This window comes from Pundamilia nyererei, unplaced genomic scaffold (genome assembly GCF_000239375.1).
Source record: "Pundamilia nyererei isolate P.nyererei 1_Seehausen unplaced genomic scaffold, PunNye1.0 scaffold00137, whole genome shotgun sequence".
In the NCBI taxonomy this organism is placed as follows: domain Eukaryota; kingdom Metazoa; phylum Chordata; class Actinopteri; order Cichliformes; family Cichlidae; genus Pundamilia; species Pundamilia nyererei.
In genome coordinates this window covers 312,019-328,369 of record NW_005187538.1, presented here as the reverse complement: position 1 = coordinate 328,369, position 16,351 = coordinate 312,019, and the positions used below count along the sequence as shown (strand labels likewise).

Genomic DNA, 16,351 nt, shown 5'->3' with positions numbered 1-16,351 from the left:
CTGTCAGAGTTCCTCTCAAATGGTACCCTGTAGATTTGTTTCATTGTCATCTGATGCTTCTTCAAAACCCGGTTTATTGTGGAGATGCTTAATGTGTTTATATTCTGGAATATATGATTGTCCTGAAGGATGGTATCGCGGATCTGTCTCAATGTGATGGCATTGTTTGCGGCCTCTTCCCCCTATTCCTCCACCACGCATTCTCAGTCTTCTTCTTCCTCCTCTTCCTTGAGGAAGAACTTCCCCTTGTCCGTTTGCTTGGCCTTGTCTATCCATGTTCAGAGATCAGACTGGCTCTGGTCAAGCTCTATATATCTGTGTTTGGCAGCACACAATCATGGAACACACCTGTGTGTGACACTACCCCTTCGTTAGTCTAGTTTCACCTGACTGTCAACGACTGTCATCAATTTATCAAATATTCAAAGAAATTAATGGTATTATGTTCTTGACCAATTTTGACAATTGAACAGACAGCTGTGCATGCGAGTACTTATACAATGAAATCATGCTGACATGTTTTGGAGGGAATGATTAGACTGAGAATCAACTAATCAGTTTAGATCTACAAGATCTATTCATTTGGAAAATGTGCTAACTGTGGGCTAACTGTATAACTGTAGGCTACGTGTACTTAATCATTTGCAAAGATGCACTGAGACAATTGAGACATGTACTAAGGCATTTGCCATTTGATAAAATGAATGAGCCTAGCCCAGCTGTCAAAGGGCGAGAGGCAGGGTACACCCTGGACAGGTCGCCAGTCTGTCACAGGGCTGACACAGTGAGACCATTGTACTCACATTCACACCTATGGCCAATTTAGGTTGATCAGTTAACCCAACCCCAATAATTGCATGTCTTTGAACTGTGGGAGGAAGCCAGAGTACCTACACAAACTCCACACAGAAAGACCCCACCCTGATGGTGCAATTGAACTTAGGACCTTCTTGCTGTGCAGCAACAGTACTTACCATGCTCTGGATACTAACTCTCTCTTGCACCAAACTGCCAATTTAGATTTTAAGCACAACATTAAGGTAGATTTACATGAAATTAGTGTCAGGTTTAGAAGCAACTTGTAGGTAAGGTTTGACAAGTTATTAACTTTTATCAACCTTGGAGGGGCCTGTGATGTCCTATTTCACACCATTCCCAGCGTTTGGATGGTTTAGCTGGGCTGGTATAGAAGCTGTGCGCGTGTCAATTTCAGCTTTAATTTTGACTACAGACGTAAAACACTGCTTTGTGACAGGGGGCGTCTTCTAAACATGTCAAACCTTGTAATTTGCCATTGGTTCCTTTCACCACAAACCATATAGCTCTGTGACATTCCACTACCCAGTTACCGTCACGTTTCCTGGGCTTACAGTTTACCATCTCTTGCAGGTGTGATCACCTCCTTAATTAAAATAAAAAGTTTAGCAGCGACCTGCAGAGGCTGTTGACCGAGATTTCAAAGAAATGACAGCACAAACAATTAGGAGTCCAGACATTGCTAGTAATGCTTAAACACCTTTATTGTGCCCAATCTGAACATACTCCACAACTGTTAAGTAGCAGCAAACTTGGCAGACCACAATGAGGTAGACTTTCAAAACTCTAAAAAGCAGCTGGGCTAAGGGACAACAAGCTCAGCATGACAAACCTAATGGATAAAGAAAAGACACTTCGTCTTTGGCACACAGCTTATTATGCATTTATGTCCAACTGGAACAGGAAGGCAAAATGGGATAAGAAAGCATTGAATCATGTACTGGTCTACTCAAGCTCTGGGATAGATAATTTATCATCAGCTAAGTGGAAGTTCTTACATTCAACAGGAAACAAGCAGCTGTTCTAACATAGGCATGTCCCCCTGCCGATGTACAAAAAGTGATTAAAAACCACTGCCACCTCTCCACACGTGCAAATTAAAAAGTGCAAAAACAGAAATCAAACTATGTACAAATGATTTGCTCACTGTACTTTCATCAAGATCCATCAGTTGCTTGGAAAAAAAGAAAAATGGATTACCAGTTGAGTTATCCAGTACTACAGTTACATTTAATATAACTGGACCAACAAAGTCGAAGTAGTACATCCAACAATTTGTGCCCATTCAGTTGAAATTTGGGAGGGCAAATTAAAAAGAAAAAAACGCCAGGAAAAAAAAAATAAAAGGGGGTTTTCCCATAAACAGCCACTGGGTATAATTGTTCAGAATTTTCATGTCATGACTTAAAACCGTTTGTGTACAAATTAGTAAAAAACTGCGTAAAAATGTCTGAAATGCGACTGGTTAAATGAAGCCCAACATTCAACTCCCAAAAGTAAGAAACGCCAGTTGGCTTGCACAGGAAAAAACTGATGCCAACTGGGGGTAGGGGGAGGGGGGGGGGAAATAAAAATTTAAAGGCACTGTATGGCGTTTGCCAATGAACGGCAATGAGACTTGCGTGATTGCTCTTCACTATGCAACACATGTAAACCAAAAAAAAAAAAAATTTTTTTTTTTAAAGAAATGGTGTTTTCATCCACTTCTTAACCTTAGGCTGACTCCCATCTTTCCATCTGGCCACAAGTCTGGGAAAATGCATAAGAGTGAAGGGCCCCTTGTCTTTCCCAACAAGGTCACTGTGCATAGTGCCACTGTGAACAGCAAAAATGTAGCAAGTGCAAAAGTGAACATTTTCTATAGTGATATCCCCAGTGCCTGGTGGTGTGCCATGGTATCCTTGTACCGGAGGTCTGGCACACGTGCTCTCCTTGGCGGGCAGCCTTGCCCCGTGCAGACGGGCACCTCCTCTGGCCCTTCAGGGACTATGAATCCGTCTCCTCTAGCTGGAGTCTCTGTTCTTCTGGTTGCGCATGAGGGGCCGGTGGTTGCTTAGGATGTCCATTGAGTGCTGCCAATGCCAGCAGGAGCGGCAGTAGTACTTGAAGCAGGCCTAAGAGTGAGACAGGTCTTTATAGAGGCACATCTGATTTAAAACAAGTCTAACAATATCGTAAGTTAAACTTGAATTAAACAAGACAAGTTCTAAACTTCTATAACAACATCACTCCCATATTTCAATAGAGAACTGTAAGTACAACTGTTCTCACAGAAGAGGAGATTGGTAATTAAATCATGATCCTTTAAGCTTGTTTGTATATGAGAGGACACAAAAGGGAAATTAAGCAGCTTGAGTCTTAACTGTAGTTCAAACTTTACTATTCTGGTTCAGTATAAGACATGAAGTCTACTGGACAGAAAGCTTGACCCAGCCATGCTCACAAAAAAGGAGTACGAGATTCCACTGACCTGGTCTCTGCAGAAGAAAGGTCCAGGTTGGCGAAGGCAAACTTGACACATGGAGTCTTCCAGGTAGGGATCAATCTGAACCTGAAGGGGAAACGATGCGCAATTTATAGCAGACAAGTTTTGAAAATTGACACTTTACCAAAAGCAGCATAAAGCTGATGAAAGACTTCTCTGCTGCTGTAGAGACCACATGCAGTAAACATGTCTTTACCTTCTTTGTAAACTTGGGTGTTTTAATCTCCACAAATGCTGCGCACACAGCCTTCAGGTAACTGCGCTGATTATTGAAAGTGACACGTCCAGAGCCTGTACAGAAGACAAACAATGTCACTCAAAGCAGCTCTTAAAGGTCAAACCACACCTACACACCAAGAACTGAACTGCAGTAGATGCTGACTGACAATTCGAGACTAGCAGTCTCACCTATTGGGTACTTGTGCTTGTCCGTGTCAATGCCAGCATACATGACTCCTCCAAAGAGATCGTTCATGATGCTGGCCAGCGCTTCAGCATTCAGCATGCCGTGCAGCGCGCCAACAAACACAGTCTTACTCGGGTCCAGACGTTGAGCAGGGCAACGCACGTAGTTGCTGTCAGAGATCACCCAGGGTATCACCTGCACCTGTAGCAGCCAAGAGCCACAGCGTTCAGGACAGACATCCTCGCTTCCTGTCCTTCACTAGGATCGCTCACTAAACAAAAGCCAACTGTCTCATAATAAGTGTTCTCAACAAGAAGGTCTGATCAAAGAATCCATAGACGTAGAAGCTTTCTACAGGTTTCCATCTATATCGATGTGTGCTGGTGATCTCACTTGAATTAGTCATTGTTGAAATCTGACAAACAAGGTGTGTGAAATCAGATTCTACAGAATCTAATCCTGGACAATCCATTTCTTGGAGTTGCATCACAGACAGAATTCAAACTATACCTATATTTCTTAAACATACTGGAGTACAATATGACAACTATTTGATTATTCAGCATTTCATAAATTGTAAATGCAGTGAGTAAATAATGCCTTGCATGCTTCGTTTCCACCTACATCCTTGCATCGCATTCTGCGGCTGGACATCTTGAAGTAGTACTCTCTGTTGTCCTCAGGGTGAAACGGGTCCTGGGAGCAGGCGTGGAGCAAAGCCCGGACAGACTTCTCATTCTCAAACACCAGGTAAACGTACCCTACAGACAAAACACCAAAACACTTTAAAGAGGCTTACTTGCTGCATCATTCTGCAGCGCAGACCGATACCATTGGTGCTACAGTGCATGTTGCCTCTTGAACTACAACAACCCAAGACTGAGTAGCACAGCAACTACAGTAAAACTTGATAGCATTTCATACAATTTCCAGAAGGTCCTGACAGATTACAACTTGTCTGTAGCTGATTTGCTGAAAGCTTTGAAAGGTGCCAAGTACTTGACACTGAGCCAGGTTTAATGCTTTTAATGCTGTAACTGCAGAAATTCAAAGTTCCAAGTCCAACCGAAAAAGTTGGGAGTGTGAAGTAATGTATAATTAGACTAATAAATCAATGATGAAATGCTGACCAATTTTAGCCCAGGTCCATATGAAATGTAGATTTAAGAAAATTTGAGAAAAAAAATAACTTAGAAAAACTGTCATAAAACCAGTTTACAACTTTATGGCCTGTGGGGGTACGTCACCGCTGGAAGTCGGCAAAACTCATTTATACAAACTAATTAGCAAAGTGTTACTGAGAGCATTAGCCCACCCCTGCTTCTAACACACCATGTTTTAAGCTCCAGTAATGCCCAGAATCACCATCAGTTACTCACCACCTTACTACATGCTCACCACAGTGGCACCTTAAAACCAGAAGGAAAAAAAAAATAGCCTACCAGCTCTTTGTTACCTTTGGCGACATTACCTTTGGGAGGACAGCGAGGGTGCTTTCCATCCTTACCCGGCCACTCCACAGTCAGAGGACCATAACCACTGAAGGTGTTGATCAGGCCAGCTGAAATAAAGCATCAGTTTGTGAGGGTGGAATAACAACGCACACCTTCATTGTGTGACAGTGGGATGTACCAAGATAGTGAGGTTTTAACCAATGCCTGTAATCGCTGCCAAAAAGACTACAGTAAATAAGGGTTTAAGTATAGTCATTTTTAAAACTGGAATGCATGTTTATTTCATGCTGCCATTAGTCCCAAGCTCTAGTTTTCAGTGGCTGCCATTTATAGCCACACATCTGCAGCTGTTGCCAAGATACTGGTTAGCAAACTAAACCATTCAGCATTAATCAATTCTGTAAAGCTACAATAAAAAGGTTGCATGTACCAAGTAAAACACACTATGGCTGACTGTTACACTGTTGGTGAACTGTTCAGAACCATCAGGGCCACATGTGTTGAAACATGAAAGTAGGGCCAAACCTGAAAAACCCAAAGGGAATAAAAGAGTCTGTGCTTCCACAGAAACACCAAAGCATGTCTGTATCTGGGATTTCAATAGACGATCTTTTCAAATCTTTAAAACAAAAACCAAACAACCTTCCCCCCCATAATATCAGAAGAACGTGTTTGAAAATAAAGACCGTTCACAGCCACAGTTACCTTCTGTGATGTCCCAGGGTACACCACCAAGAAAGACCTTGCAGGAGTAAAGAGGATCTTTATTGTTACGGGGAGGCAGCTGTCCACTCCAGGTGAATGTCGCCTCATTCACAGCTGAGTTGAAAACAAGACAGACAAGGTTTGTGGATTGGTCATGCTTGAACAGTTTCATGATTAATGAGTAGTGGCTACCTGCAGCCTGTCTATGCAGGCGGGCCTCCCTCTCAATGCTGAAAGCATCCTCTGGCTGATCAAGTACATCTGCACCCGGCCATGAAGAGCCAGCACGCCAGCGACGGGAAATAGCCAAGGAGGAAGGGCTGGCACTGGATGGAGGGGTCAGAGGAGAGCTAGTGTCCTGAGGGTCCAGGCGAGCGCCCAGTCGCAGCAGGTCCTTCTGCACGTTTGACGTGAGATAAGGCAGGGGAGGGGAAATCCGCAAAGTGGACTGGAGAAGAAGATATGCGTTAGTGTAACGTGGCCTCATATTTTCCTCTGTGTATTAAAATAAAAAGTCAAAGGAAATTAAACTGACTGAAATTCACTGAAGGGTTTAGACTGGGTGCAGTATCTGACTTTATAATCAGAAGCTTTCACTCCACACTGTCTGCTGCCAAAACTCAAAGTTAATAAATGCCAATGTGGCACAAAAAATAAAAACCCTACAGCATGAAGCTCTACTTTGCCTGCCTTAATATAAATGATCAATTTCTGACATCCATCTCCAAAACTCATTTCTGATGTTTTACAAGAAAAGAAAAGCCAGAAAGTTAATACTGAAAATACCCTGTGATGGAAGCTTGAACAACAAAGCTGATGATTGCCGTGTCCAATAGAATAATGTCAAACCCTTTAAATCCTCAAAGTTAAAAAGCAGGCCAAAGGAAGGTTAAGGTAGACTCCTGTTAGTTGAGAAAGTAAGAATCTTTAAAAAGTGTAAAATCTCACTGCTAGATATCAGTATACTGCAGACAACCAAATTCGATTTAGTGCCCCTCTAGATTTAAGTTCATAATCTTATCTACAGTGGCTGCTGGAGGACAAACAGCTCTGGCCACTATTCATCTGTAGTGTTGTTGGCCATCAGTCACTGTTCATCAGCTGTCAATATGCCGAGTGTCCATTTACTCTCGAAGTGGCTGTAAAACTTTGAAAGGCGTCCAATACGAGTTGGTGAGTCAGTAAAGCTCACTTCTGTCCAATGACAATATTGAGATGAGCTGAAGATATCAGCGTTTGTTGTAAACACTGCTTATAACCAGCTGCTGCCATTTGGCTGGGACAGTAGACTATTACACATAACCCAGATAGTTGACAACCGTGACAATATTGGGACTAAATAAGCATGTTTGTGTGTTAGAGCAGACTTCAGTTCAGGTAATGAGCTTTGAGGTGAAGAGGTTATAGTTTAAATGGCGATCTCTCTCAGCCACTGTATACAATATGGCAGGGCAACATGGTGGCTTCCCCAAACTGTCTAATCTTGTGCATTTCTAATAGATTCATTTTAGATTTATGAGAATGCATTAACTGTTGGAAGATGTAATTACACATTAATGTACATTTCTTAGAACAACATTTTACCCCCTTTAAATAGCCTTAAATTACTTTATCATACCTTTAAGTGCAAGACCCTTGCAGAGAAATGAAAGTGAAGTTCATGCACACAAATCACACTCTAAGCCCATCTTTTCAGCCACACCCTGTAGATTTGGATGCTACAGTAAAACAGTAAATGGGTTGATTGGGGTTTGAGATATTCACCTTCCACCAATCCAACACAAAGCTGGAGAATAAAAGTAATCTGCCTTACCAACATGTCACACAGGTGATCCGAGCCAGAGCTGAATCCACTGGTCTCCGAGTCTTCAGGACTGCTGGAGCGAGAGTCCAAAAAGGAGCACGAGTCTAGACGGTTTGCCATGCGAGCAACACCGGGAAACTTCTCCAGAAAGTCAGCCGTCATGCTCATGGAATCGGGGGGCAGGTAGCCTGGGGGCTTTCCAAGGAGGCCACTGAAGGGACTGTTCAGTAGACCCAACACTGAAAAACAATTACAATTAGTATAAAAAGAGCGCGATCTGTGCCAGTAGCCATGTAAGGTTACTCGATAGCTTGTTTGCCATTTCAGCTTTTCAAGTAAACTGAAGAAAATGGGATTTGTGCCCAAAGAGCTGCATTGATTTGTCAGGAATGAAGCGACACAGCAAACTCGAGTTTAAAAAGGTGCATCTTCAAGGGCATCTTAAATTGAGTTTTGTGCTGAATCTACAGACAGACATTGATCAGAACTAAAAGGTAGCCATGTGAACTGAGGTTTCCAAAAATATTCTTGGTCAACATACCAGATGTGCAAGCTGGCTGCCAACAGACTTAAAGCGCAAGTTGTTGAGTCATTCAGTTGTTTTATATTCTAACCAGAATGCTGATGAAACAATTTCTCCCCTCAGATGCTAGATGCCTTTTTATAAGTCAAATCAATTGGAAGCCAGCGTTTCTAACACAAATCCAGTAAACGCCAAGCAACAATTCCTTAAGCATTAACAAGTCGCTTGCTCTTGATGCCCAAGTGAGTCAGCTGGCAACAGTGACAGGCATGTACGGCATGGCCTGCAAGTCAACATGAGGCTCTGAAGGGGATTATTCAGCTGTAGGCCGCATTCAAAGCCTTGTCACACTTTGTTGCAGGCCCAGTTTGGAAAGCTTTAAATGAAGTTACACTGGGTTGGTGTGGACATGCAGCAAAACTATAGTGCTACAAATGGGTCAGGACAAATGGGCCATCCTTATCAGTGCTGCCAAAATGGCAAAACAGTCTTAAACAAGACATGTCTGAAAAATGTCAAAATTTACATATACTTGGCGTACATCTGTCAATCAGCTTTGACTTGGGCTGAATATGTGGGTTTACTGCAGTTTTCTGACCGACATCCCTGACTCAAGTTTGATCAACAGGTAACAAATATTTAACTTGACTCTCAGGCAACATGATGAGAGTTTGAGAAAGAAAAGTAGCTTCACTGGCTGTTCGTGTGTTTGCTAGGGATGCAGTAAAGCAAAACTGCCACATCATCCTCCGTAGTGACGCTACAGGCTGTTCCCACACCGACTGCTGTTAACCAACCATCTTATTTTAATATTAACAAGAGCTACACAATAAAAACAATCTTACTATATTCATTCCACTTTTCTCTTTAAAAGTAAGAGCCAGAAAAAACTGTTAGGGAAACCGGTATCCCCAAAAAAATAAAAACAATCCTATAACACAGTTCAAGGTCTGGCACTTACTGGAGGGTGAGCTGGTTTGAATGTGAGATGGGGAGGTGTGTGTATCTGCCTCCTGGCTGCTCCAAGGTTTGTCCCAGCCAGACAGACGGAGAGACTGAAGACCCAGGCCCAGGTCTGCGACACCCGACGGGTCCCTGGATAACGACATCTCCTGAGAGCCAGGCATGGCATCGCAGTTTGGGAAAAGCATCCTCCTGCTGCCCACTGCAGCCAGGTCCGACTCTGTGCCAAAATCCAGTTCACAGATTAAGCAAGAGCGAAAGGAGATAAGTGTTAGACAGTCACAAAGAACGTTTTTCAGCCTCCCATCGGCATCATTATACAGAAAAGATCAAAGCAAGACTTGTCAAAACCCCTTCTGGTAAAGAAACCACAATAAACTCCCTCAATAAACACATCTCCCCTACCCTGGCTGACGGCGGAGCTAACCTGCTGCCTCTGTGCCCGGTGCAACTGCCATGCATCTCCGTCCGCATCACTGACCCACCTAGCAGCATGTGACATGGCTGCTGATGCACTCGCACACCCCTGCTAATGACATCAGCTTCCCCCACCTCCCCGCTTCCTTGCCTAACAACTAATGAAAAATTCCTGTTGGAGCTATTGGCTTGTTGATAGAAGTACTCCCCTCTGGTAGGCACAGCACGTCTCCGAGTCAGTGTGAAGACAGCTGCTGCCGTTACTGCTGCTTACTCTGTGTCTAGCCTTGTTTCCCCGAGCAAGCTGACAGAGGCAGGAGGGAGGGGGGGAGAGAGGGGCAGAGCTACAGAAGCATGGCGGGAGGCAGCATGGTAGCAAATGACTCAGCAGACTTCAACTAAAGTATTGTAGACTTGAGGATGCTCAGGGCATTTCAGTTTCAGACTGGCTTGTGAATTTATTTTAGCACACCAACACTGAACAAACGGGCAAGGAGTGTCTTGCTGTAGCTGAAGCAGCTGACTGATCAGATGTTGAGGGCAGTGATTTGCACCACCAGTTCCTCCCTTCCTAGGCCTGGAAAGCTTCCAGCTGCCAGTTACACCCCTGATTCAGCAAGACTAAGCTTGAGTGGATGGGACAAAAAGAACTTCAGCTCATTGTGCATCAAGACCCAGCTTACCTTTGCTATGCAACATTTATGCTCTGCTCATGTCAAACTAAGGATTGTATTGTCATCTAAAAACAAGACCAGAAGTCACAAGAGCAGACATGCTTTAAGCAAACTGAAAGGACTAGCACTGTCCTGAGCCAAAATCTTGGCAAATACCACCCCTGTGGTTTAAAAAAAATAAAAAACCCACTTAGAACTACTGCAGTGCTGCAGACCAGCAATGCAGTATGAATCAGCTCCTGGCACCTGAATAAAAAGACAAGGTGAAGGAGGTTCAACAGCTTTAAAAAGTCGAAGGGGGATTTCCATTATAGGCAACGCAGGCTCTCATCTTACAGAGCACCACATTGGTTCTGCACACTGCATGCATGTTCCTTCATGATTTTGTGGTTTTAAGGAAAATGCAAACTACAGCAGCAGGAGAAGCTACCACTGAGGGCAGAGGTCATGTGACCCGCTTTCTCACACTTCACTGTACACGAAACTAAAAGCATCAAAATTCACACAACTGAGAAAGACTGGGAATTTCCAAAGAGATTCAAGCACTTCTGGACTCAAATTGTTACAGTATTGCTTATGCAATATCCCTCAATACTACAGTACCTATATTACTAATATAAAATGAAACTAATTCTGTTGAATAGCTAAAACACTTCATTTTTATCAAACAGTGAAAACAGCTGTTGATACCATCTGGGGGCCCAAATCAAAACCGTCACGTTTCCCTGACTGCAAGTGACCACAATGAGCACTTGATGTGTAGGCAAATAAAGTTAGCAGAAAATGCAGTTTGACTATTAGACCTTAATAAAAAAGTACTACAGATTTGCGCGGACTTGCTAAATATTTAGCTATTTGAGCATTTCTAAAACGTTTTAAACCCTCATGGCTACAGCCTCGTTTTAAATAAGTTTAGGCTGCAGTAGTGTCGGATACTAATTGTTTTTCGCCTTTGCACTCAAGCCCACCCAAGTTTAACTCTTGCAGAGTGAGTGAGGAGTGAAGGTTTACCGGACATCAGATTTGGTTTTCCCTTGGTGTTGGGTGTGGTGCACACACCGGTGAAATCCAGAGCGTTGCCCAGCATAGTGTTCATCCTGCGGAAGATGTCTGCGTTGCTGCAGGTGGACAGTGCCGGAGAATCGGTGTCTGGGCTCTCAGGCCTGCGGGCTTCGTTTCTCTGCAGAAGGAGGCCGTGAGAGGGACACAATTAACCCAGCACTCATGCTAAAAGCTAAAGGTCAAGCTTGTGCACCATGCTGCAAAGTGGATTTTTGTTTGTTTGTTTTGTTCCGGGGAGGAACTAATGGGCCAAATGAGGCGGACATACGGTCAAATAATAACGTTAGACGTGGCGCAAAACTGACTTATTTCACCCATTTGATGCCGTTTCAACTCACCAGGGAAAACGCCATGATGTGGACAGACAGCCTAAAAGAAATGTCACAACAACGACCGCTGGCTGCAATAAAAGGTCATATTTATGAGGCGTGCTAACAGCTAATTAGTCATAATTTAGTGAACGTGTGCCCAGCTAATGACGGTGCTCGAGGGCCTCGTTCCGTTCACGTGCTCCACATCAAAGAGCAGGCCGCTGAAGGGAAAATCACGTGTTACTGCGGCCAATAATTTAAAGAGAGGCTTATTTAAAAATTACAGGGATATTTATCAATATTATAGCAGACAGAATATGTTTTATATGTGCAAACGTGAATTATGTCATTAAAATAAAATAAAATACGCCAATATCTAAAACCACAGTGCTCTCAGTGCTTCTGCGATGGAATCACAGCATATAGGACAAAAAACAAAATAGTATATTGCTATAATTTCAGATGGATGTGAACTACATTTTTTTTTTTTTAATTTATTTTAAAATTGTTTTTTTGTGCAAACTGAACTTAACTCAAATATGACTCTTCAGTTCAGAGGCATGCCTTTAAACTTTATTTATCAAGAAAGGCAAGACTTAAAAACAGTTGTGAAGACCTCTAGTAATAACCTGACTAATAATAACTACTACAAAAACAAATAAAAACAATGAAATAATTATTAAATACGTTCATAAAAACACGTTTATACAAATGTTAGACAATATAAAAACAATAACATTCCAGGGTTATTGGAGCTTTACTTTGAAAATATTCAAATCAATTGCAAGGAAACACATTGTGTGTCTCATTCTTTCTTACAAACAGCTTCATATGCTTTATCATTGTGACCCAAGTTTCATTAAAGCAGATCTTAAATTCTTTCCTCTGGTATTTTACATCGTGTTGTAATCGGCCTCCAAATGCGGCCTCAGGAGGATGCAGCCTATGAATCCGGACACACCACAAATAAATAAATATTAAACTTGGAGTCGCAGCCTCCCACTCTTTTCCTTTGTATAATTATAACAAATGACCACTTAGGGACTATGCTGCTGTACTCCTATTTATGAGATGACCTGACAAATCTATTGAATTTTGGAAGGGCATATGAACTGAGAGCTTTAACATTAAATCACCTGCTTAATATTGTGCTGCAAAACAGCTCTGTCATCAGTGGGATTGACATGGTATCTCTGGGGTTGTCTTTTGGTATTTTTGAATCACAAAGGTTGGGTCCTGTGGGTTGCCTCGGTAGATGGAGTTGTTCCCTGGGGTCTCGTGCAAGCTTGTTCAGCTTGAGATTTGAGATGTTTGGAAGCTGGGTCAGCACCTGGGTCTCCTTGCTGTGTTCCTTGTGTGGTAGATGCATTGTCCTGCTGGGGGAACCCCTGCTGGTGTTGCAATATTTAGGTGGGTGGTTCGTATCTCCTTAAATTCCAAGACCCGAGGTTTTGTAGCAGAGCGTTTTATTAAAACAAGATGATTAATTTTATACGCTTTACCTGCCAGTGGTTTTAATGCTATGGCTGGTGGGTTGTCATTTCATTAAAGAAACTCTGGAGGAAGTCATTTGTTGGCATGTTGTCATTTTCAGTGAAGTGTTGCAGTATTTATTTGACACCTTTTTTCTTTTATAATTCTGGTTCCAGTGTTACATAAGTCTGTAAGAGGTTAAAAAGAGCTCAAAGATTAGTGCAGACCATCACAAACCCAGTTGCAGTTATGGGAATGAAGTGCACTTTCGCTAACCTCCGCCAGATTTCTGTAACCTTTACAACAACACAGCAACCTTGTACTCTGCACCTGCACGTTGATAATATCAGACATAAGCAAGATGCCAAAAACATTTGCTAAAATTGTTCCAAGGTCTTTTGTTTCAGTGGCCCACAGTTGGGCTTTGCTCCTTTGGCCTCTCCTCATCTGTATCAAGGTCATTTGTAGGTAGCTAAAACTAAAAAAGAAAGAAAGAAAGAACATTCTAGTTAAGTGAAATAAAACAAAATCCAGCAACAACTAGCTTTAAGAAGAAAAAGGTCTATATCACTGGGACTTAAAAATGTTTTGCTTGTAATACCTTCTATGAACTTGTTAAACCTCTTCTGTGAAAAATACCCATTTTATGTATAGAAGCTAATTAAACTTAAAGTACAAGTAAAAGTTCATCTGAAATGACAAGTTTGCCTCTGTACACTGTCAAAGTTGTTTTTAAATAAAACAAGATGCAACTGAAATTAAAAAATCAGCTTTTATTCAACATGTTCAGCAGAACTGTTCATAATTTTTTACACGTATCCGTTTAGAGGCTTGATTTGTACAGTCGACTCACAAGCGGTTTCAAGGCTGTGTTACTGTTATTCTAATGACAAATGAAGTTCTTTAACAAATGCAAATTAAGAATAAAAAAACTGCACTGGTGAGTAAATTTGAAATGGACCTATTTCCCTCTTAAAACTAGTTGAATAGTTTTATTACCTGCCAGAGAACAGAGTACATTAACATTAAAAATATATATTTCATCGCAAATATGATTTAAAAAACACGAAACAGGATCAACTTGTGAACCTGCAGATTGTGGTTTATAAAGAGGCTTAGGTTATGATCCACTCTGTTGTGCAATGAACAGCAACTGGGTGTTTTTAGATAGAGGGATGTGACAAGTTTATATCGTACAACAATAAGAGAATAACAAAGAGTACACACGGCAGATGACCAAAATAGCATTGTAGGTAACCTGTGAAGGGATTCAAATTGTCCACTTAACTGACTCTGGCTGGCTTTTCTAATAAAATATGCTTTCTGAGACTGTAATCACAGACAAGGAACCACTACTTACTTGCACTTAAAGATGGATATATGCATGTATTGATTTGTGAGGGTGGAAAGTCTATGCAGCAGCAGACTTAGTCATGTGACAATATAAAAATAGAGCAAAGCACACTTAAAGTACATCAAACAGCAGTTAATACTGGTATAGAGCAGAATTATATTTGCTGTATGTCAAACTCATGATGTGCACCTGGAAATTTAACATTATGTGGTTGAAAACTATAGGAAAGAGAGAGTGCACGGGAAAAATGAGTCATTCAAAGGCGAGTTCTAATGAGAACACTGCTGGCTGAAGACGCTGCTGTGTAGACACTCTTACTTCCACGAGAGGTCTCTGTAGCTGCTGCAGGTCAGCTGCTCATGTGGGAGCTGAGCCGGCAGAGGGCAGAACAGACCTGCAGTGAGAAACAACTGTTTTTTTTAAAACACCACCACCAAACTGGAACAAGTTAGTTTTGTTATGAGCCACATGTGCTGTGAACACAAGAAAAACTTGTGTACTTTACATCTTTCTACATGTTGCAGTACGTGAATACATTTCACAGAATTCTATCCGATACACAATTAGAAAAAAAAGTCTTAAATTTATTATTTATTTACTGTGTTTCAGTTAGTACCTGTTCTCCTTTCTGCAATGCAGAGTAAGATCTGTGAAGAAACAACATTGAATCCTCTGGATGAAGGAGCAGATAGTTCAGGTTTACATTTGGCCCCAGCCGATGAAAACAGAGAAAGAGAAACTGTTCCTTTCAATCTGTAGCATCCCCATCTTAGCACTCTATTGATTTTATGTCAATCCAAATACTCTGAGATAGTGATGTTAAGTGACCCATATTTCCATGAAGGGCAAATGGCTGATTCTTGGGAGAATATTGGCTTCTTGTGAGGCATTTGTTGCTCTTTTGGGTTTTTACGTGTTTTAGAGTCACTGTCACCGTCTCTGGTTTAATTTAATTAGGTTCAGAAAATTCACAGAAATACTCAATATGATAATAATATATACATGTTTTCCAAGGTGATTAAATGACTTGCTTGATCAAGTTTTCTTTTAAAAATTCAAGTTAGAGAATTTTTAATGATCCAAACAGATCAAACCCATTTTAACCCATTATAGTGATAGTATGAATTTATTTTAGCTTTAAATGATAATGTTCTAAAGTCACCAGAGGAATTAAACTAAATATCATGAAGGAATTAAACTAAATATAAATTTAATTTATAAATCAATTTCTAAAATAAAAAAAAAAGACTTAAATATGAATGTGGACTACCAGTCATGTATTTACACTGGGAATTTAATGTTTTTGCATATTTTTCCACACTAACATGTTTCAGATTATCAAACAAATTTTAATATTGGACTAAAACTACTGATGTAAATACGAAATGCAGATTTGAAATCATTTGAGGGGAAAAGGTTTTCCAAACTTAGCTGGGCTTACATGAAAAACCCAACAAATGGTTCTTCCACCCTTGTCAGCAAGAACTGCAGGAAAACATTTGTGATAACTGGCGCTGAGTCTTTGACATCACTTGGGGAATTTTGGCCCAATTTTCTTTAGAGAATTCATTCAGACACACTGGAGGGTTTTCTATCACAAACGGCATTTCATTAGGTTCAACTCCAGACTTTGACTACGCCACACCAAAAACTTACTTTTGAACCATCCACATGTGGACCGTATGTTTTGACTCGTTGTCCTGCTGCAAATCAAGTGTGCTTGAGCTTCAATGATTGAAGTGATGGCCAGATATTCTCCTTCAGGAAGCGGCAAAGCAGCCTCAGACCGTCACACTACCACCACGTTTTTGTGATGTTTTGTAAAATATGCCAATTTTATACCAGAGCAGGACTCAAACCTTTCAAAAAGTTCCGTTCGCCAGTTTTCTTTATCCGTTGATAAT

The 16,351-nt window shown here is 41.4% G+C and overlaps 1 protein-coding gene across 4 annotated transcripts; it reads right to left on the bottom strand.

Annotated features, from left to right (window-relative positions):
* Positions 1-1,502: 1,502 nt before the first annotated feature.
* LOC102193498 (cytoplasmic polyadenylation element-binding protein 1) lies at positions 1,503-11,811 on the bottom strand. Of its 4 annotated transcripts, none has more exons than XM_005743943.1 (12): positions 11,648-11,811; positions 11,259-11,427; positions 9,155-9,376; positions 7,680-7,909; positions 6,059-6,314; positions 5,867-5,980; positions 5,164-5,268; positions 4,332-4,468; positions 3,710-3,908; positions 3,498-3,592; positions 3,287-3,367; positions 1,503-2,930 (listed from the first exon to the last, which is right to left on the bottom strand). In XM_005743943.1, the coding sequence occupies exons 1-12, from the start codon at positions 11,660-11,662 to the stop codon at positions 2,820-2,822; spliced, it is 1,734 nt and encodes a 577-aa protein (XP_005744000.1). In that variant the 5' UTR covers positions 11,663-11,811; the 3' UTR covers positions 1,503-2,819. The 4 variants fall into 4 exon arrangements, with proteins under 4 accessions (XP_005744000.1, XP_005744001.1, XP_005744002.1 ...); XM_005743944.2 differs by having other exon boundaries at positions 5,179-5,268; XM_005743945.1 differs by having other exon boundaries at positions 11,307-11,427.
* Positions 11,812-16,351: the final 4,540 nt, after the last annotated feature.

What these genes read in the sequence shown, in the direction of transcription:
- LOC102193498 (XM_005743943.1), bottom strand. An exon ending in AAAACCAAATCTGATGTCCG is followed by an intron (nt 9,377 to 11,258) that starts GTAAACCTTCAC and finishes ATTTTGGCACAG; the next exon opens with AGTCGGACCTGGCTGCAGTG. An exon ending in ATCACCTGTGTGACATGTTG is followed by an intron (nt 6,315 to 7,679) that starts GTAAGGCAGATT and finishes CTTCTTCTCCAG; the next exon opens with TCCACTTTGCGGATTTCCCC.